Source organism: Desmodus rotundus, chromosome 13 (genome assembly GCF_022682495.2).
Source record: "Desmodus rotundus isolate HL8 chromosome 13, HLdesRot8A.1, whole genome shotgun sequence".
Lineage (NCBI taxonomy): Eukaryota > Metazoa > Chordata > Mammalia > Chiroptera > Phyllostomidae > Desmodus > Desmodus rotundus.
In genome coordinates, this window is record NC_071399.1 from 9,190,950 (window position 1) to 9,213,519 (window position 22,570).

The window sequence follows — 22,570 nt, forward strand, 5'->3', positions numbered from 1 at the left end:
CAGTGGCCGCTAATCCTCCCGGGAGGCACTTTGACAACAAGACGCGGCAAACTCTCCAGTGATCCTTTGCAGATAGGAAGCAGTATGAGAGAGTTGTTTTCCAGAATTACTTAATACTGACAATAAAGATTTGGGGGGAAAGTGAAAATGCATGCTGAAACATTTCTATTATGGAAAAATTCACGTGTACATAGCATGCAACACAAACGCTTTTACAATTTATCTCTATACAACACAGAGTTCAGAGGCACCCATGTTGTTAAACTAATGGAAGATATTGTTCTCACATCTAAAAATGTTAATGCTCATGACTTTAGGTGTAGTGTGCCTATGGGTTAAGTTGATTTCATATGAATCTTTGGCAGTATTGGCTGACTGTCAGACATAAAGCGTTGATAGAATGGAAAACTAAATGTTTTCTGCTAGAGCAACTTGCCTTTGAATTTAGCCTGCTCTAAGAGGGATTTCAAATGTACGCATGCAAAGGACGTACTCCCTCTTCCTAGGGTATGTGGGAATAAATTTCATGATGTGATTTACAGAAAAAGGGAGTAAGAGTAGACAAAGCCATAAATTCTGCTTTTGATTTCTAAAAGGTCGAAGCACAAAGACAAAGAATTGAGTAACGAATTTTCACTATCCATCCAATCAGAAACTCAGTATCTCATTTTACTGAGGATCAGCAGAGTGCTAAACTAATGATTTAGGGCCAAGATGCCTTTCAGAGAGCAAGGCTGGAAAGTTGAAAACTAACAGAGAGGGCATACCTGTATTCATTTTGACCTTGGAGGGTTTGTTATTAAAGTCTTCAGTTTTCCTGTAGGAGAAAAATGATGCATTAATTTGTTCACTAGCACGTGGAACAAAACAGCATGAAAGTAGGCTTGGCTTTTTGTTTTTGGCGTACCTGTGAGTTAATATCACATTATCATTAGTCTTATTCAAATCAGGGTTTAATAAGTGGAGAAGAATTTATAATTCTGTTGAAGTTAAACTTCAGTTATTATTGGTCTTATGATCATAACCATGAACTGGAGTTTTTATCTAATGGTGACCTTTAGTGGATGACAATGGAGAGATGTTCTCATTTGTAAAATTCAGTTTCCTTTATAAACATTTATACTACCAGATTTTATTTTTTAAACCTGAAAAGACCATTAGTTGTTAAGTGTCATTTTTCAGAATTTTAAAATATACCTGGGAAATCATTACCGAACATTATTCAATTTATTACTGGGTTAATTTCTTACCAGGGCATATTTAATGTATTTAATATATATTTTGAACAAACAGTCAAGGAAGGTAAGATGCATCTATTTTTAAGATGCAGGAGCTAAATGGTCACTGTAAAAACCCCTTTCTCTTTCAGTGTCGGATACTGTGGTTTCCCCAACAAAGTGTGTGATGTATAACAGTTGAGATTAATTCCTGAGAAGTGGTTCGCAGAATGGTGCTTGTTGTAGAAAAACGTTTTCTTCAATGGTGTGTATTATTTTATGTGTGAGATGACATAGTTCCTCCCCTGGCTCACTGTCTTAGCCCATGTTCAGAGTTTCTAATTCTTCCAACTCTGAGATGAAAGAGAAGGACACGCTCTCCCAGGAAGCAAATCTTGGAAGAGCACGAGCTCTCTGAACATGTTTAACCCCAGCCGCTTGCCTTCGCTCCTGGGCGTACTGTCAGATGGGTATGAACTTGCCCAACAGAACGCCGAGTCTGTATGCGCATGAGCACTCTAACATCTGATAATTTAAAAAAATGGTTTAAACTTTATGGATGAGTGGGGATAACATTGAAATGAAATCATCTGTCATGATTTGTCAAGAAAGACTTTCGATTAATATGTTTTTCTTTAGTCTCTGTAAAGAGAACCAAGTGAGCTTCCTGGTTTTCTTATCTCTGGCCGCCCGGGTTCTTGTCCTCTCCACCTTTCAGAATATTTCTCCTGTTTCATGTGTCTGACTATTCATCATCTATCATTTTCTTTCAATATGGCCATTGAAGTTCTGATAGAAAGCTTGGTTTCATTCATGACTACTGTGAAATTCTAATAATTTAATCAAAATATGAACACCTGCATATAGTGATACCTATCTTTTCTTCCAGCATGGGGAAAAATGGTGAAATAGAATAACATGAAAAAATACTCTTAAATGATAGGAGATATAATTCTAAATGAAGAGGAAAAGGATTTTATCTTTTATGACTAGATTGAATTAACTAATACCTTGGTACTCAAGAAATACTAGGGCAATGAACATATAGAATGAATTAAATCACAGTATTGATATTCATCCCCATTTATTTTTTAGAGTTATAAACCGAGAACGATGCAGATGATATTCTTGTTTCATAGTGTTTTGGTATCACCTGTGTTCAGTGTTATATTGAACACTGAGCGTCTAGTACTGGGATGTTACAGCACATTTTACAAGAAAATCTCGTAGGCTGATTGACTTTAAAAGATGATTAGGGGAAACTTTATCATGACGAATTTTATCCCTTATTTTACAGCACATACAAATAAACAGGCACAACCCCTCCCCATTTTTTCCCAGAATACATAGAAAAATACGACACATTGCTAAGAAACTCTGCTTGATAGCCTTCACAACACCTGTATCAAAGAGATGCCAATGAAGCCAGAGAAGGAGGCAGTGGTCTCTGCAGGAGCCTTGAGAAAGCTCCATCAAACTATTTATTTTAATCTCTCAGTAGCAAAACTCCTAATATGTTAACCTTAAATGGACAAAATAAATGGCAAGGAAAAGCCTCAGGGGATGTCTGTGACCAAGGCGAGGCCACTGCTAAAACAAGAAGGCATAAACATTCTCCCGAAGCTGAGGGCTGTAAAGACATTCCCCAAATTCTACTTGATCACCCCTTTTCAGGACACGTTATGTTGAAAACGGGTTTAAGGTTTAAAACTGAATGACAAAGAGAATGGGCCGGAACGATACTGATTGAGAAAATATCAAACATGCTTCGAAGGTGAGGCTCTCAGGGTACAAAATCTGCTCACGAAAAAATAATAGTGCTTTTATAACCAAGTTAGAGAAGCAATCACCAACATTTGTTGTTTGAATTCACTGCACATATTTACAAAATGTCTCACACTTGAAAAGTAACATAGGATTAGCCGGAACAAAGACAGGCGCCACAAATCCTTGAGCTTTCATCTTTAGAGAGATGGATCCTGTTACTTATAAATATAATTTGTGAGGTTTTTTAGACTTCACGTTGTTTTAGATGTCAGAATGTGAAATGACTAACTTCCTAATCAGGCAAGACATTTTCCAAGTTGCTAAAAGAAGAGCCACGGTAATTGAGCCCTGCAGAAGAACCTGAAACCGAAAAGCTTCTTGGGTGACTAATAAAAATGCATGATTCTATTTCCATTATTTGTACTAAAGCCATTAACAAATCCACAGCTGAGAACTCTCTTGAGACAATTTAAACTGAAGCGAGTCTAATCTCTTTTGTTCTGTTCTGAAAAAGTGTCTTTGATTATACTTATATAACAAGCCCAGATTATTCTGGAAAGCATCAAATTCCTAGAGTGTTTGCATGCTACCAGAAGAGACAGTATTTCAATTACGCCCTTAAATTGGAGTTGAACCAGGGCCAAGACTGAAAACTGACAATAAAACAATGTGGGCTCCCTTGAACCTCAGCAGATAAACCCAGAACAAAAACTCTGCATTGGTGTCCAAATAATCGTCAGCAGGGGTGGTGGAGCTGTATTTACTTAAATTCAGTTCTAGCCAGGGTTTTATATAAAAGGCAACTTCGTATGTACCCTGATTTGTGTGTAGCAGTGGATTGGCTTGTTGTTCAGGTCAGAGCGGCGTCATTCCCAATACGCATATGGCTGTGTTTGTTGGTTGATCATGGACAGGAAACAACATCAGTTTGTGTCTGCAGTCTTTAAGTTCTGCTTGAGTTTCTTTCCATTAGCAGACATCCCCTTTCCTCTATGCATCAGAGCAGCTGTGATTCCCAACACGTATTGGGCAGTAACTGAACTTCTGAATGGGGCCCTAGGAAGGTGTTTGATTGCTCTTGCCTAGGCACTGACATGACTTGATGCCCATAATCCTGTCGTTCTGCTGGAATTCTTTTGGTTTTCAGGCAGCCCCTGAATTCTTTTGGTTTTCAGGGGAGCAGAGGCAAATCCTTTCCTCAATTTCAGCCAAGAATTCTGCGTGTCGTTTTATTTTCGTAGACTTCAATTTAGAAGCACCAAGGCTATCTAAGGACTAAGTTTTAGCTTGGTTCATGTGAGAAGTTGCCCAAGAGGTTTTTCGTGGGATAATTTTAATTAATAATTTTAAATGCATGGATGCTGGGGCCTGAACATATTCAGCATCATTCGAAGGAATAAGAAGAAAGCACCATGAGTAGTGAAGAACCAAAGCACACGAGGCCATTGATTATTTTTACAAGAATATACAAAGTATTCTTTTTAAATATACCAAATTTCCCAATGCCTGGAAAAATTTCCTGAAGAAGGGCACCATATGTTTTTCCAGGAAACTAGGAAATTTTCCTTTTGAGTCATTATAAATGCAAGCTAGTGAAAAATACAGATTTTCCATAAAGATTGTACTGGTTAGAAGTAAGTAGTCATCACCTGGTAGATATATTTCTGTCTGACGCTATTCCAAAGCCTCCGAGTCTGTGAATCACTCTCTTATTTAACTGTGAAAGAAGCTGACTTCCTCACACAGTAAATGGTCTTGAGATTGAATGTCACTCTAGTACTTTACTTTGATATCCTTCACTTTTATATTGTCACACTTAAGGATGATTATAGGATACATCTAAATACGTACAAACACACCTTTTCAAAGACGAAGTCTTTCGTGTAACTTGATAGTAGAGTACTAGAAAAATTCCACTGGCTTCTATTATGTACATCAAAACCCAAATGGGTTCCTAAACAAAATAAATCAGACACCCAGTGGAGGTCTGGTGGGGCAGGCACATTATCAGAGACGTATGAGGAATTGGAATACAGGAACATGTGCTATCGGTGAACTGAATAGCGTTGGAAGGAGAGGCCTTAGAGTCAGGCAGACTTGCGTTCAATCCTCACTGCTGCCTTACCCAGCCATCGAAATGCCTTATACCAGTGTCATTGTCATCTCTTCAGCAGTAGCAGCAGGATCAACCTATCCCCTCCCCGCTGCAGTAAGCCACCTCTAATCTGGCAAATACACGGGACATTATTTTATCGGTTTATTAGGTTAATTTGTGTATATTTTCCCGGCCCCAACTTGGCACCATAATGGAATCGAAAGGGCATCCTGCTTCTCAGGCAGTTTTCTTGCTACCATACCAGAGCCGCCTTTGGGCTGAGGATTTCCCCTTCCCCATGTTGCAGGGAACAGAGGAGACGGACTAAAGGAGACGGACTAAAGAAATAATTGAATCAAGCCCTTGCCTCCTAGCCCAGCAAAGTCACTGCTACTGAATCTAAAGGAATGTGACACTTAAAGGCTGTGACAATTAGTCTTTTAAAAATGCTTTCATTACCTTTGGCAGCTTATAACTCAAGGTGAGAGCTAGAGGAAAGAGATGTCTGTAAACTGTCACATAAAGAATCGCGAGACAAATTGCAGAGTGATGACCTCCTGATATCAGCCGTTCCTGTTTAGTTTGCTAAGTGAAAGTTTCTTCCTTTCTTTGCACCACTGTGTAGAGGACCATGCATTTCAATTTGGAGCAGCATTATCTCTGATCATTAAAAGAACCATTTACTTTGTCCTTCCCGATTTGGAAGAAGTAAAACTGTCTCCATTTGCAGATGGCATAATATCACATGTAGTACTCCCTAAGACTCCATCGAAGAACTGTTAAAACTAACAAATTCAGTAAAGTTTCAGCTTGCAGAATATGGAAAAATCAGCTGCATTTCTATATACTAATAATGAAATATCAGAAAGAGAAATGAATACAATAATCCCACTTACGATTGCATCAGAAAATACCTAGGACTAAATTTAACCAAGGAGGTAAAAGATCCAGCAAGAACTTTGGCAAAATTCTTCATGACATCTCTGTGTGCTAGGTGTGAGTGTTAGAGGGGATCACAGGTGGATGAAAAGTTTTCAGGTGTGCCTTGCTGGCTGTATGTCTTCATTTTTATTTGGGGGAAAAATAGGGTGGCATGCTTGTCAATTCTACAGAAGGCACATATACCGGAGAGGAATAGGTAATAAGTAGAAAGACAGTTATATTGACAGGCTGAGTTAAACTTCAACAGGGATAAGTAAGAAGTTCTGTGGCTTGATGAAACCAAACCATTTCATGATTGGGTTGAAAAGATTGATTTCTCGCAACCTTATCTAAAACAAGTCTAGGGACTGTAGTGGGCTGTGAGCTCAGTGTGATTAAAGTATAATTAAATCAGTGAGTAAATGAACAGTGGTTGTATAAATCAAGGAAGATCACGGTCCCACTTTTGCAGCCATATTGGGGCCACATTGCCTCGATTTAAAGATGTCCTCTTTTGTGTTTGGCCATGAACTAGCCTGGCATGGATGTGACTTCCCAACTGGGCTTGGGAGGCTGTCCCTGCCTTCTGAAGGAGCCTCAGTGAGACCCCTGTGTTTGGTGGGAAGACCAGCCTGAGCAGCAGGTGCGTGTGGGCAGCAGTAAGAAAACTTACTGACATGTACCCTGATTTTTTTTTCATTTCAGGGAATTAGTCCCAGTAGCTTTTAGTTTAATGCTCTTAAATAATCCAAATTTATGCTTTGCATTGACAGGAAGACAGATGGATAACAGTAGCAACTGGAAGTTTCAATATTTCCTTAAGATGTACCTGAATTTAAGAAACATGATATCTAAATGAGACTTTCTCTGTGTTGGTTTTTTTTACTGTTATTTTCTTTTTATTAAATTTATTGGGGTGACATTAGTTAATACGATTGTGTGGGTTTCAAGTGTGCATTTCTATGATACGTGATCTGTGTATTGTGCTCACCACCCAAAGTCAAGTTGTCTTCGTCACCATATATTTGGTCTATGCTGTTTTTGACAATCTGATTTACAACTCTCATCAGAACTGAGTGCTTTAAGTCTTCGGGATTATCCAGCAAACCACTGGATGACATCTATCACCCTTTGGTTCAGCAAAATGCCAACCCCAGTGACCTCATTTCTAGTTCTTAGCCACTTGCATATTCCCAGCATTCTTTGTTTTTTATACCTAATATAGCCCTCATACCCTGCCACTATTTAAAGCTAAAGCTTTCACTCAATACACCAAAAATAGGAAAAGAAAACAGTATACAAATTTATACTTAAATGATACAGTGGAGAACTAGTGAAACTTATTTGAAGAGAGATTTTGTGGTTTCATAATGCCCTTACTTATTTTACATGGTGGCTAAACCTAGAAATGGTTGAAACACCTTTTAAGATGTTGTTGGGTACATTTAAACATATGTGGTTAAATCTTATTTGATTTACTTTTTATTAGTCTCCCTGCCCCCCGCCTTTTATCTTTGTAAACAAGCTCTCCACTTGCTTCCTTTTATCCTTGTCCTTTTATGCTCTGACATTTGCCTACATTAAGCCCGTCTTATATTTAGTTGACTAATATTTGTCGAGCTTTAAACATGATTGGAATATATGTGGTATCCAGCAGACTCTCCTCGAAGTCCATATTTTAATGGCTCATTTACATATTGAAATTCAGAAGAAAGAGACTTTTAAAGAATCCTATTTCTAATAGCATCAGAATGACATGGGTGTGTGATGACCTGAGTCCAAGCTGTCATCCAAAGCTGTCTTCCCTCTCAGCTGCCTGGTTTACTAAATCCAGAAACGGGGCCTTTATACAGCCTGTCCTCCCATATTATCTCAAGGGCCCTTCCACGGAGACTATCAGTTTAGGGTTTCACTTGCCTAAAATAATATCCATTTTATAAATCTACACCCAAACAACTTGCATAAAAGTAGACTCGGGTCAAAAAATTATCATCACCTTTTAAAAAACGTTTTCCTCATGGATGGTAGCGGTAGGGACATCGGGGGTGACAAGGATCAGTGATTGTTTTGTTCCTGTTAGAGTCCGCAGTGGAGAAGACCTTCAAACCAGACAGGTCGCGGATGCAGTTCGGCGTTCCGAACCTTACGTTCTTTTGCATGTCTTGTATTTCAAAGGGGAAAGGCTATTGGCCTGTGAGGAGACAAGAGGCTAAAGGATCTAAGCACGTTGTGTTCCCAGCCAGTGTTTTGATGGCATTTCTTACTGGCTGACTCAGACGTGTCATCACTTGCTAAACTGCGACCGCCTGGCGGGGGGGGGGGGGGGTGCTGGGACACTCGTGTTCCATGTGTCCATGTGGTTGATGCCCCCTTACACACGGCCGCCGAACTTTCGATCATCCTGTTCCCCTTTTCAGGAACTTCAGAATTAGGATGTTTACTAAACACGCATTCTGACTCAATATATGTGGCTGTTAGCAAGATAACGATGTGATAAATATATCGTTAATTTAAAATGATTGAGAAAGACAAATTAGGGAAAAGTATGAGTTATGGAATGCTTGGGACAAAATAATTCATTTTCTTGCAGAAAATACAGATTGACTCTAGGTCAAGGGAATAATGCCAAAAATAGATCCTTTGGGTTGGTATTTTAGTGAACACAGAAAAATTATTTGTACCTATGACATTAATTTACATGCAGTAAATGTTTCAAAAGGCTTATTTTATGTAATTTAAGTATTTATGCTAGCATTTTGCTTAAGAATCTAATATTATCAAAAGTATAGAGCAGCTTGGACCCTCCTCAAATTATCCCAATTTCCAAGTTGGTATGTCTGAGCTGTAATCCAAATATAATTCACATTTCTTTCCCAATTTATGCTGGGTCCATGATTTTCCCTTCTCCCCAAATCTCCATTTTCCCAGTGTTCCCTGCCCCAGAGAATGGCATCATTCATTCATTATTTAGTTTATTAATAAACATTGTTGAGAGCCAGGCATTATATAAGCAGAACCTGGGGTTTACCCTTGACATTTCCCTCTCCGTCAACTCTGTGTTTCTTCAGAACAAGAGATATTGATCTGGAAGGTATAATATGCCTCTATTTTGGTCCCAGAGTTCATTTGTCCAAAAGATTTGGGTATAAGAGAATAAGCCTTTCCAGTTCTCTGGATTTTACGTAGGCAAATGCAGGGTAAGCTTAGTTTAACAGCCAGAGTCAGGGAAAGGGGAGAGTAGGACAATTAATGGTGCTGCAGGGACTAATGCCCTGGCTTCATGTCCCCAGGACAATGGTGGACACTAAGTGGATGATCTTCTCCTGGTATTTAGGTAGGAGGAACAGCAGCACACACAGACACGGAGTCTGCTTCCCTGCCCCACTGTCTCACAGGGAATTGTATGTGGGTGTTTTTATCTTCCTGGTCAGCATGTGACCACCTCAAGGTTGTCAGATGTTAAAGCCTCAGAGAGAAACTATTATCACTCTTGGTCAGATTTATTATCCAGTCCTCTCTATCTTAGTAAAAACTCCTAGGAATACATTCTCTGAGCTGTGTGATCTATATACTGGACATAGTTATTACTGAGGAACTTGAAGTGTAATATTATATATTCTATAATCAGACACTACTAATGGTATTTTTTCTGTTTTTTTGTTTTAACTGTCATCTCTCCTTTAGCTCCTACCAGTATCTGGTAGGTAGTATTTGCTCAGTAAATGGTTATAGAATGAAGGTGTCCTCATTTACAGGCGTGATAGAATGACTGCCATCACAAAGCAGTTCGTCACCTAGAGAGAGCCAAGCAAAGACGCTTGCAGGCCCCTGCCCTGGCTTTTCCTAGTTTATCTTGGACCTTTCTAAGTTCTTCCTACCTGAATGTAATGGTGTCCCTACACCTTCCGACATACGCGTACATCCCTTGGCGGCTCTCTGAAGGACTCAGAGGGACCAGGCTAACAAAGTCACGCTCGTTCCTGAAAATCACTAGCAAAGGTTGAGGTTGGCTGAGTGGCAATTTTGGCGGTCAGCAGGACGGCATTGATCGAAGGGTGAAGTGCGTTTAAGAAGTTATTTGGGATCTCTGAATATTGATAGTAGTCGTGAATATGTCATACTTGCCATGTTGATTGAACCAGTGGTAAACTACTGATTTCTATCATACATTTGAGACAAAACATCTTTGCTGTCTGAACCCTAAACACCGACATGGCCTGTCATTTTGTTTTTCCAAGAGAAGACTAATAATATTTACTTTAGAAACATGCTCAGTACATAAGGTGTTTATATGTATCCTAGGACTCTTTATTCCAACCAATAGTAGATCAACCCAATGCAGACAAGCAATCTCTGGACTCTTACCTCTTCGTTATTTGTAATATAACATTAGTGGAATTGAATATACAATGAACAATGATTGCTGTTATTTTGGGGGTTATGTCTTAAGTATACACCACCTGATAAATTATAATCCTTGGTTCATGACAAAGTTTTATCATAGGTCCACCTACTTCTTCCTTCCTTTCTTCCTTATCATTAAACACCTACTCACCCACCATGTAGCACAAAAGGTAGACTTTGATAAGAAATTACATCCACCCAGATGGCCTCAGCCATTACGCCATCCTTCCCCTCCACGCCTGAAGTAACTATCATTCCGAATCTATGTGGGTCATCCTCTTATTTTTCTTTTTATGTGGTTTCATTGAAAAAAAAATATATATAAAATCTTCTACCAGTATGTTTATTTTGGTTGTTTTTGTCTTACCGATGCCATCATGCTGGATATGATTATATTGCTAAGATTTATTCATATCGTTCCTGTTTCCATAGTGTTCATCTTGCCTCCTGTATCCTTGCATTGTATGAGTATAACACAGTTTGTGCGTCCACTTTCTTACTCATGGACGTTCAGATTGCTTCTAGATCTTTGCTATTTTGAACAGCACGCCATGAGTATTTATGTACGAGTTTCTTATAGCTCTGCTGGATGAACTGCTTGCCAGAGAACTTAAATAACAGCTCTTACTTAAGCACTTCCTATGTGCCCGGAACTCTTCTGACAGTAGTTTTGTTTATATTAATTCATTTGAGCCTCACAACAATCAAAGTAACTGCTATGGGGACTTTACTGATTAAAATAATGAAAACTCAGAGAAGTTAAGGAATATGCCCAAGGCCACACGACTATTAACTACCAGAGTCAAGTTTGGGAACCCAGGCATCTCGGCTCCAGAGTTTGGGATCTTAAACACTGCGTTATAATGTCTTTCCCAGATCTGAGAACCTGAAGGATTACAAGAGTTTATAATAGATAACTTGGTTATCGACCAAAATTTGAGCATAGGACTGCTGTAATTTGGATCAGTCAATTACGATTCACCCTGGAATGAGCAATACGGAACATGTTCATGAGTATTATAATTACCCTCAAACACATTTCGTACGGGAACAAAGCTCTTTGCAAATCTGTTTCAGTGAGTGACCACCGTATTGGGTGCTAAAGGTGCACTCAGACGACAGGGTGGCAGCCCTCTGATGCCCTTCCCCAGGACATCTCGGAGCGTGTCGATCTAGATCGCCATCATAGGCTGCCCTGGGTCCATCTCTGTTCCCCGTCTAGGAGCCCTGGCTCCTCCACCTTTGTGCAGAGGCGGCTCCCACGAAATCAGACAGGGCGTGGAAGGCCGAGGTGACTTGGATTCTCACTTCCCCAAGGAGGAGAAACAAACGCTCATCAGTCTGCAGAGGAGCACCCTTGAGAATATGTGGAGGTCGTAGCGCACACTTAGAGCACGCCAGCCCTGAAATTTATATATAGTGCACAAAATAATAAATGCATTTGGCCAAGAAAGCATGTTGTCATGGTTGCACGCGAAATACAAAGACAGGAAGCGCAGACGGCACTTGTTTAGTTTGCACGCACCGCCCGCAGTGGCTCCACTGATTTCTCGTTTCCCCTGATTACGAAGGTGTAGTCTCCAGAGGAAGAGTGAGCCATCAGATGGATGAGTCATAGATTAGTTATAATCACAGAAACATTCAAAAGTGAAGTCATTTTAGTCAGCCAAACGAACCTTATAAAAAGTAAATTACTTCATATATGTTTGGCAAAAGACTAACTAACTATTTTGAGTTCTCCCTGGAATTATCTCCCGGTTCTGTCCACTGGTGGAGACACCAGCTGCCCTTTCCCCTTTCCTCCCACCCTGGTGCTTTCCTGGTCCTGCTGACCACAACCTTCAAATCGTTAAAGCAAGGCCGAGAGGCTCTCCAATGGTAATATTTTCAAAGTGAGCATCTTTCAAAGATGCAAAGAAAATACTTTCAAGACAGTTTAATATTACCTTTATCATTGCTTTTATGTAGTATCTTTTAAAGTCTGTATTAGAACATTATGCCAGGAATTCCAAACTTCAGCTCTGTTTGTATCTATCCCTACCTGTGTATGAATGCTTCTTTCTCTCTCTCTCATTTCTCCATGCAGATTTAAGTGTACATCAACACTTAAAACAAAAGTCAGAGCTGATTATGTATAAACTTGAATTCCTCTTCTTTTCTTTGTCAGAAATTTCAATTCCTTTCTTATTATGAACCAAAGATCTCTCCAGCTTTTTTTTTTTCATAAAAGAAAACTAAATTTATAATAAAGGAGCTTACATTTTGTTGAAACTAAATGGCAGGTTTCAAAGAAAGACTCATTGTTTGTAATAAGGTAGGAGTAATTATTGGTGACTTCTCCAATATTCCAATTGTTTGTGTGCATTTTTGCTACTTTTTAAGTGAAATGAAAATAAGCATATAAGTAAATTGTAGCCCGCCCATATACCTACATTTAAAAGAATATATCTATGTGACTCAGCAGGAAAATTGACCTCTTCTTCCCTATCATAAACTTTCATGCTCCCTCTAGTATCTTTGATGTCCTCAAAATCCCGTCTTCCCTTATCAAAACCACACACACCTGCTTTTCAAAGTTTGGTTCAAGAAGCTCTTCCCATCTCCCCAGCCTGGCCCCATCACCCACATCTTTGCATATTTCTGCAGGCTTAGCACATGCGCCCTTCATTTGACATTGAACATAAACTCTCTTGCTGCTTTCTGCTGGGACTGCCACTTTATTTAACTTCCTATATGTACTGCCTTTCTCACTAGTAGTATTAATGCCTTGAGGGGAGAGACAAGGTCACCTAAAGCCTTTGGCCTCAGTTTCCTCTTCTGTGGAGTTCAGGGAACGAGACCTCTACCTTTTGTTAACTCTAGCATGCGGCAATTCTTGTTGCTAAGACTGAAAGTCACCGTTGTCATCTTAGCTTTGCTTTCACAAAACTGTCCCTGACCCAGAGACCTGGAAGCCTAACCCTTCAGATGCAGGGTGCTGCCCCAATCCTGAGACCAGGTGGCTGTGGACGCTTTACTGTTTCTCATTTCAGGACACTTAATAACAGCACGTTAGGGGCCAAATGCTATAGTGTTCGAACTTGTTACGGATGTCATTTTTCATTTAATAAGCAGAAGGGAATTTTTCTATTGCTGATTGAGTGTGTCTGAGTTCCTATATTTTATACTAGATCTTCATTCGCCCTACATTTTCAAGATGGATTAAATGTGTTTTCCCCATCATGACCACTTGAGTCCTTTTGTGCATGAATTTTCATTACCATTGTTAGTTTCCAGTGTTTTTTGTTTTTGACTTTGTTCAGTGTGTAAGATACCTTGTCATACCAGTTATGGAAGCTGAGTTGTGTATTAACAGTGCCTGCTAATGACAAAGCGAGCATTCGCCAGTCTGCCGCCCACACTGCGCGGGAGGAGAGCGGGAGGCTGGTGGTGGAGCTGCCCAGAGACCTCGCTGCCTGACGGAGCTTAGAGAAACCAAGCTCTTCCAGCAAACACTGATGGGCTTTAAGAGACGCAAAGCTGAGTCACCACTCTATTAGGAAATTGCAAATAAATATGTCCAAAACATAGCAAGTATATTACTAATTAGCTATTTGGGATTATTTTAAAACCAATGTAATGCCGTCTACAAGTCAGTAAGATAGAATTGTGGAAGAGATCTAGACAACTTGTTTGTACAGATATTTTGTTTCGCAAGTTCACCTGGAGTATTTGGTAGGAATTTATGGGTCTAATTGATGTTTTAGTTCACATTGTCTCTTGCTGTACAGCATCATCCAAGTGAGATCTAAGGGACAAAGCAGAATGTCAGACTGGGAATATCAGCTGTCTGTTCACTGTGTCCACTTAGGGGCCCACGAGGCACATTACCCTGACCCTTCACTCCACCCCACCATCCAGCATTTTCTCCTGTAGCATCTCACTTCTCTGTCAACAGCGTCACCACTTTGGTTGCCCAGGCCAAAGCCAGTGACATGGCGTTTGACTCATATTTCTTCCTACTTCCCTTCCTCTCATTTATGAGTAAATCCTACTCCCTCTGCCTTCAAAATAAACCTAGAATCCAAACACTTTCCATCACCTCCTCCAATACCACTTACCCCTTAGACCAGGGGTGTCAAACTCATTTTCACCGGGGGCCACATCAGCCTCGTGGTTGCCTTCAAAGGGCCGAATGTAACTTTAGGACTGTATAAATGTGACTACTCCTTAACAGTTAAGCAAGAGCTTGGTGCTGCTGTTGGGTAGAAACAAGGTGGAGGGCCAGATTTGGCCCATGGCCCTTTTGTTTGCTGCCTGTGCCTTAGACTAACTGAGATATTTCATTAGCCTTAAGATTGGTCTTCTTGTGTCTACTTGTATGACCTGCACTCTTATCTTCCCAAGATCCTCAGAACGATGTCTCCAAAATCTGAGCGAGATCACATATTTTCCTGTTCAAAATTCTTCAATGGCCTCCCACCTCCCATCCTCACCAGAGTCCGCCAGGCCCTGAGCCCTCACTCTGTCCTTGGCTTCACTGCTGCCACTGTCTTTCTTTGCTCACTCTGCTCCAGGCTCCCTGACCCTCACTGCTCCTCGAACAAACGTGCCCAGCCCAGAGGACCCCAGAGGTTTTCCTCTGCAGGAACGCTTCTCCTATATATTGCCAGCTCTCTCCTTTTGTTTTCAGGCCCATGCTCAAATACCACCTATCAGAGACTGTTCCCAACCAACCACCCCATAGAAAATGCCCTCCTCCACATTTCCTTTATCCTTAAGAGTTTTTTCTTCAGAGCACTTCTTGCCATCCCTCATCTTACATGTTTATTATCTCTTTCCCACCATAAGAATGTAAACTCAGGAGACCAAGGACCGTTATCAGGAAAATGTGATTCAGAGGCAGGAAATTCAGTCACGGGGTGGAGTCTACAGAGGGGTTCCGCCTCTGCACTGGCATCCGGGGGCCCCACACGGGGTAGTTAGGGGAAGGGATGAGTGTGACGAATTGCTGAAAGCAATTTCTTTTCCTTTAGGAAATGCAAAGAGGCAGTAAACTTTTAAGGACTTCACCCCTTAGGCAGCTGCCAGAAACACTGCTGTTGTGGACGAGAGGGCAAGAGAAAGTCAAAGAGTGGAGCGAGTCAGTGCTTTCTCTCTTGAGCAGTAGAAACTATAATCATCATTATTCGCTGATGGCTCAGCGTTTTTATATCGCAGCAGTGCATCATCAATATTGCCCTGTGTTCCGCTGCACGCCAGTCTTCGCCGCCGTTGTCTTCCCGTGCGGAACTAGACAGCCACGACAGAGTCTGGACCCTGGTTCTGGGCACTGATTCCAAACGGTGCCGACGCCATTCAGTGAAGTTTGGAATCGTCACCACTGCTCGTGAACTCAACTTGCAATTCTGTGAATGGGATAGAGTAACTACCTATCTTAAGTGTACCTTTCTTAAGTATAATGAAAAAGTTACTTCTTTCTCGATACCAGCCCTCATTATTTAAATAATGCATATATGGCTGATTTCCTATCTTACATTTAATTTCTTTGAGTTGTGTTAAGGTGAGTGCTGAGGTATTGCCTTATAAAAATAACACATTTCATTTTAACAGGTTATCTTCAATTTCTTTCCAAAGGAGTATCCCAAACACTGCGAGGAGCCAGCAGCAGGCTGGAGTACAGGATGTTTTGAGCAGGGTCTGACAGTGAGCCTCAGCTCTGACATTGGTGTCCCTGCTAGCCCTCTGACTCTGCACTTGGCCTGTACTTGAGTTTCATGAAGACCCTAAGTTGGCGTTGCGTAGAATGACAGCGCATTGCACAAACCTAATGTTTATTTATCTTTACTTAAATTTGCTTCAGGCTCTTTTCTACCTCATGTGCACACAGAACTTACAGCCTAAAATTGGCACAGAGAAAAAACTGTTTTACAGCAATAATTAGTAATACCATCTTGCTACCTGTGTATCTCAAATCATTTTAAAGTTCCACTTAAGTTGTATCAGAACACGTGATTCTATGAAAAGATAAAGAATTGCATTTTTGGACCATAAATTAAAGGATTGCAAATCATTGTTTAAAAATACATCTACTTTATGGTGGCATTTCTCATGACAGGTTTTATGAAGTATCAAGATCTTTCTTGTTTATGTATATGGATTTATTTGCAACTAAAAACAAATTTATTTAATCATTAGCTTTGTACTGCTTTTGGAAAGCATATATATATGTGCATATAATTGTTTTTCTAAGAGCAGTATTGAGTAAAAGGGGATATCTTTATATTTATGCTGGCTTAACAGGCATAAAATTGGATTCTTTCAGGCAAGAAGGCAAAACACAGAGGTAATGTAACAAAATTCATTCTATTTTAATACTAATTTAGTCTCCAGCAATTTATAGCTTTTCTCTCCAAGAGGTAACTTCTGCACTTCAAAAAAAAAGAGATAATGAAGTTGGGAAAAGGCCTAAGGTCAAAGGGACAGATAAAAAATGAAATAGCATAATTTGTCAGATTAAAGAAGAAAAAATTTAATTTAGTCCGGAATAATGAAGGCTGAATAAAAATGGGACTGAAATGCTAAAATCAGAAAAAGCACTGGTAAAATGATCTCTACTTATTAAAGTAAGGTCTAACTTACTGGGAGAAAAAGCACTCCGTGGTACTTCAAAAACATTTTTTTATATAAGTAGATTAAAAACTACTTTGTGGAGGGAGCAGAAGATTTCTGGCACTCAGTCATTTGAAATATAAAGGACTGAAAACGTAGACAGAATCAGTACGTCTGTGAAGTACGCCTGCATGAGTGACAGCTCCCTCCCTTGGCTGGAAATGGCTTCAAGACAGAAATCTTAAATAATAAGTGAAAACTGCTCAATGCCCAACAGATAATTCATAAGTACCCACTGCTCTGTAAATGTTTCTGGGCTCTGTAACGGGATGTTTTTAAAGAAGGCTGTGCATGCTCACCGCACCACGCCCTATAATGCTATGGGAGGGCATGGAGCAAACCTAGCATCTTGTTCGTCTGTAGTCTGCTCAGAATAAGCCTACTTTCCTACATACCAACCACACATCCAGACACCTGATAGGGAGCAATCCTCTTGTTTATAAGAAATAGAAACAGACACGATTTCGGAATTAATGGTTATGTTCCAGATCATTAAGCTCTTTTCAAGAACTGGCGGCACCCTCTGCCCTCGGGTAAGAGACAGAGTGTCGAGAGCCAGGTGATGACCACGCCCCCTGCTGGGGCTGGCAGGTGCGGGGACCCAGAGGGTAGACTTTGGGGCCAAGATCGCTGGGTTAAAAGCCCACCCTACCATATCCGTGTGGATTACTTCAGGCAACTCACTTAATCTCTTCCTGAACCTCCGCTATAAGTAGGGATAATAATGATGCCAGCCTCCTGGGGTTGTAGAACCTTCCGGTGATTAATATACATAAAGCCCTTAGCGGTGCATCTGGCACATAACGCCCAAAATGTTACTATTCCTGCTACTAAAAGTGGATGTTCCTTTGGTGTTGCTACATGTGACTAGGGGCTGAAGCATTTCTTGCCTTGGTCGTTCATTCAAATAAATTCTCTAGCCAGGTTTTCTCTGTTTATAACCTAATTTTTAAGACTGTACTAAATCTTTTGTGAAGAGATGGGATGCATCCTCCGAGAGCCACATTGGTTTCTCTCACGCACAGATGGCTGAGTAAATTGGTGTTGATTGCACCTCCGCTTCGTGAGTTTAGGCTCTGAGAGCCGCAGCTTCCTGACGTGGATTAGGAGCCGAGTTTGCCTGACTGGGTGCACCGGTGCACAGACTGCGGGGGCGGATGAGAAGCCCCCTGGAGTCAACATCAGGGCAGGCAAGGATGCTGTGACAGATGCCCCTTGTATCAGAGAGCTGGGGAGCAGGCTCCAGCAAAGGGAACTATGGAGCAGCAACATGCTTTTGAATTGCAATTAGATTTTTACCAACTACAGAAAAGATCCTAAAACTCTTCAGTCTCGTTCACATAAAACTGCCCGTGCTTGGGGCGTTTCAGTGCACGTTTCCCCGGCAAGCTCATGAAAACCAGGTTTATTGTATGTGCAGGCCACCACAGAGCGTTGATGGCCAGTGCAGGACCTCTACTGGCCTCCAAGTTTGAAATTATACCGACTGAGACTCAGCCACACAAATTACTCCCTGCCAGTAATCTCCAGTGAGTTGCTAGGAGATGGCCGGTTCATGTTTTCCTTTGATTATAGGGCATAACCGCCCACTGTCAAAATGCCAAAAGGAAAATCAAAGGCAGTGATTGCTGAAGAATTGTTTTTTTCTTTTATTGGCAGTGGGTATTGAAACCTGGACAGTTTTACATGAAGGGAGGAGACTTGGGAGCCTTGAAGAGCTATGTAGCAGAAGGCTAAGAATTGCTCTCTGAGCAAAGGCAGTATGTCTCCATTTGGGGTGGGCATTGAATCATACTTTCTTGGCAATTCCTTTAAAAATAGTGTTATGCGTAGATATGGTGGGTGGCTTATGGTTTAAAAGAAGCACTTACCCATGTACATGGGAGAGCAAGCAGGGGTCAGCAGGAAGAAAGAGAAGTATACTCTTCTCTTGCCACAAATTGAGAAGTATACTCAGCTCAACCCTCTGGACTGAGGGTAAATAAAAAGAGAAAAGACTGTAACTCCTCTGGCCCCAAGGCCAGGGCTCATTTCCTTATGCCGCCCAGTCTTCTGTACATACAGTTGTGAGAGACATAATTCTTTTTCAAGAAAGCCAACATAGTGTAGTGATTCAAAGTAACAGCCTGGATTTAAATAGCAATCCTTATGACTTACTAGGATTTGGGGTGACTTGGGGTGAGTCACTTCCCTGGTGTGGGCCTCCATTTCCACAACTATAGAATGGGGGAAATAGTAGTACATACCCCATAGGCTTAATGTGGGGAATTAACCTATGTAATTCCAATGAAATAATATACTTCAGAAATTATATATTTAGAAAAGTATAGGAGGCACAAAAATGTTCAAAGAAATGTCACCTATCATCTTCACTATGATTATTAGACCTATTAGTGCCCTGAATACTGCTCGTCACCGCCCAAGGGTCTGAGGGTCAGGGGTGTGAAAATTCAGGAAGTTGGGAAGCCACAGCTTAGGTGGGGCAGACCAACCAAAGTAGGAGAAGTTCAAGGAAACCGAGAGGATTTCTAAGTCTCCTGTTTCGCTAGTTGTTGATTCCACCTCCTCTCAGTAACTTAGTGTCCACGTGCTTCTGGCTACCTGAGGTTGGCTACATATGCAGCAGATCCTGTGCACAAGGCCATGCATGTATATTCCATGTTGTCCTCAGAGGCGGTCAGCAGACAGTGCACTTCTCCGGGATTTGGGAATTCCAGGTTCTGGTCGCAGATGGGCTGGGCGTCTTAGAGGAATCTTCCTACCTTTGTGGAGTTTGGTTTCCTCGTTTGTAAAGAAAGAGTTGGAACCTTTAGACAATGTTTTCTTCATCTCCACATGTTCATAATTTTATGATCTATCTTTATAAGAGCAGTTGTATGCCAAAATTTTCTTCGCAAGGTTAGCTCTAAGCCAAAATGTGGAAACAGTTAGATGATTTATTTTTGCTCTACAAATGAGCTATACTACAGACGGACTATCAGAGTCCATTAAATAGCAGGTTTGCCCAATGACTCAAACTAGAATCTGATTAAAAAAAAAAAAGCCTGTCTCATTTGTTGATTGTATAAAGAAAGGCATGTGCCAGAATTGTTACATGGTGCATTTTTAAAACTACTCTGGCAAATAATTTTCTTAGAGAGAGGTTACCAAGAAAGAAAAAAAGAGAGAGAGAGGGGGAGAAAGAAAGAAAGAAAAAGAAAAGGAAGGAAGGATGGAAGAAAGGGAGGGAGGGAGGAAAGTTCAGTCTTTCTGGCTCAGAGAAGCAGCAGGTGCAAGTCACAGCTCTGGTACCAAGGGGAGAAGGCTCCTCGGAGGGTGACGTAACCAGACTTGCCAGTACTATTTTTATACGCTCAAACCAGTACGAACCGTACACTGTAATTAATTATTAAACGTGATCCAGGCTAAGGCAGTCTGTGCTAACACAATTCAGATACGTTTTTCTCTCCAGCATTTGGTTATCAGTTATGTGATATATAGAGTAACAGTCAGAAGGATCAATTTCTGCAACTTCATCCCTCAACCTACTTTTTTATTGTAAATAAACCAGATGAGGGGGGGAAAAAGGCAAAGGGAGAAAGTGCCATGTTTCAAGAACATTTGTCTTGATATTTTAGTGACAAGCTTACTCTAATTAATTATATTTGGCTCTGACTAGCTTAGCATAAGGTGTTCGTTTTCAGCTGCAAATGAGTAGCACTTGACAAGGTGAGAAATCCTCCCTTGATTGCTGAAGTCATCCAAGATGCATTTCTCATCTGTGCTTTGAAAATGAAAGCCCTAGTAATATGTGACCAGAAAACTTTTACCTTGTACAGCGACTGCCCTAGGAGATTGCAGCCTGCGTACTACACATGGCAGAGATAGCGAGGCGTCCTCTCCTACCCATTCCCTCCTTCAGACCTTATAGTGGAAGTTTTACCTGGGCACACAGTTTTAGCCAGGCTAAGAAGACAGCTCTCAGTTTCTCTTGGGTCGTGACCACATTTCGGCCAGAGTATGAGAGGAAATGATGGGTAAGGAAGGGACATGGCTTCTGTTTTCCCCTTTCTTCCTCTCTCTGCTGGCTGGAACACAGACCCCGTGCTAGGAATGCAGGATGAGGAATGGAAGCCTGATGATTCTGGAAATACTTGCCGTGCCCTGCCAATTCATGCTTTCACCTGAGTAGGCGCTAAAAATCTCTCTTGTTTAAGCTCTGTTATTTGTCATCTCTGTAACAGCACTGAGCTTTGATCCCAATGAATGGATTACTAGAGGTGGAATCCAGCAAATTTGATAATTTCATTCAACTTATATTTATGCATAGTTATAAGGAGAAAGTCACCAGTTTTATAGTAAATTTAATTTTCCTTCTTTCACGTATTGAGTGCAATGTTGGCCGGTAAACATTCCGGGTGGTACTATAACCCCTGCACTTTTTTCGAAGATCTATTTCCTTCCTTCCTTCCTTCCTTCCTTCCTTCCTTCCTTCCTTCCTTCCTTCCTTCCTTCCTCCCTCCCTCCCTCCCTCCCTCCCTCCCTCCCTCCCTCCCATTTTCCTCCCTGCTCTTCCTGGGATGCCTTATCATCTCTATTGGACTGTAAGTTCCTTCAGGACAAGACCTTTATTCTATCTTCCATAGTATTCTATTCCATGGACTAAATACAATGTTTTGCACATTAAAAGTTCTTAGTGAGCCTTTGTTAAAGTAATACTCAGAAGACATGCATCCACAGAACTGTAATAATTTTTAACATTATCACGCACTTAATTGAATGCCTAAAGTGAACAATTTAACAAGTTCCTGCAGTGAATGTAAAATTTAATTTCTAAGTTTCCAGAGAGATATTATCAATCACTAGAAATAGCCTTAGGCACAATAGTAACATGATATATTGAATAAGATGAAATTTTTAAATCCGTAAAGAATAAAAAACTTCAAACCCAATGTTTATTCCCTTATTGATCATGTCTGACAAAAATTATCTGAAGGTTAAGAGAGACTAAAACCATGCAAGGCAAAATATCCGTGGAATGTCTTATAGGAAACAAAAAGGCTTATTCCGAAGTTTAGAAAATATATTGAACAGATGTCTTAAATTCCTCATGTTCTCTGACTTCCTCATTTCTCCTCAGTTGATACTGCGGTGGGTTCGGATTTTTCACATATAATGGAAATATTCTTTATAGTGAAAGGAACAGCTACAGCCAGATGATGCGTTAAGCGGTATTGTCCCTTGTATACGATGCGGTGTGTGTATAGTACATTCTGGCACTGCGGTCCAGAGATAGGGACCATGGTAAGGCTTCTAGACATTTTCTGAAAAAACTTTTCAGAGACATATCTCAGACCCAAGAGACCTGGGTCCCAGGTGTCCCGCCTCGCTAATCCACCTTCTCTGAAGGGTGTTGGAAGATATTTTGTTTGTTATCCTTTGATTCTGAGACCTAGGCGATGAAATTACTGAATTTTTGAACAGTATTTACGTTATCATCCCAAAGATTAAGTTGAAGGTAATGATAAATCTACCC

General features: G+C 40.7%; 2 protein-coding genes across 10 annotated transcripts in view; one reads left to right on the plus strand and one right to left on the minus strand.

The window, feature by feature from the left end:
* TLR3 (toll like receptor 3) overlaps positions 1 to 22,570 on the plus strand; it is a 402,871-nt gene that overhangs the window by 155,217 nt on the left and 225,084 nt on the right. The window lies entirely within an intron of this gene.
* Positions 1 to 22,570, minus strand: part of SORBS2 (sorbin and SH3 domain containing 2) — a 180,588-nt gene that overhangs the window by 83,479 nt on the left and 74,539 nt on the right. For all 7 annotated transcript variants that reach the window (XM_071220200.1, XM_053916619.2, XM_045197171.3 and 4 more), the window contains exon 3: positions 768 to 817. In XM_071220200.1, the coding sequence (XP_071076301.1) occupies positions 768 to 777 (10 nt within the window). In that variant the 5' untranslated portion in view covers positions 778 to 817. The remainder of the gene's footprint in view (positions 1 to 767; positions 818 to 22,570) is intronic.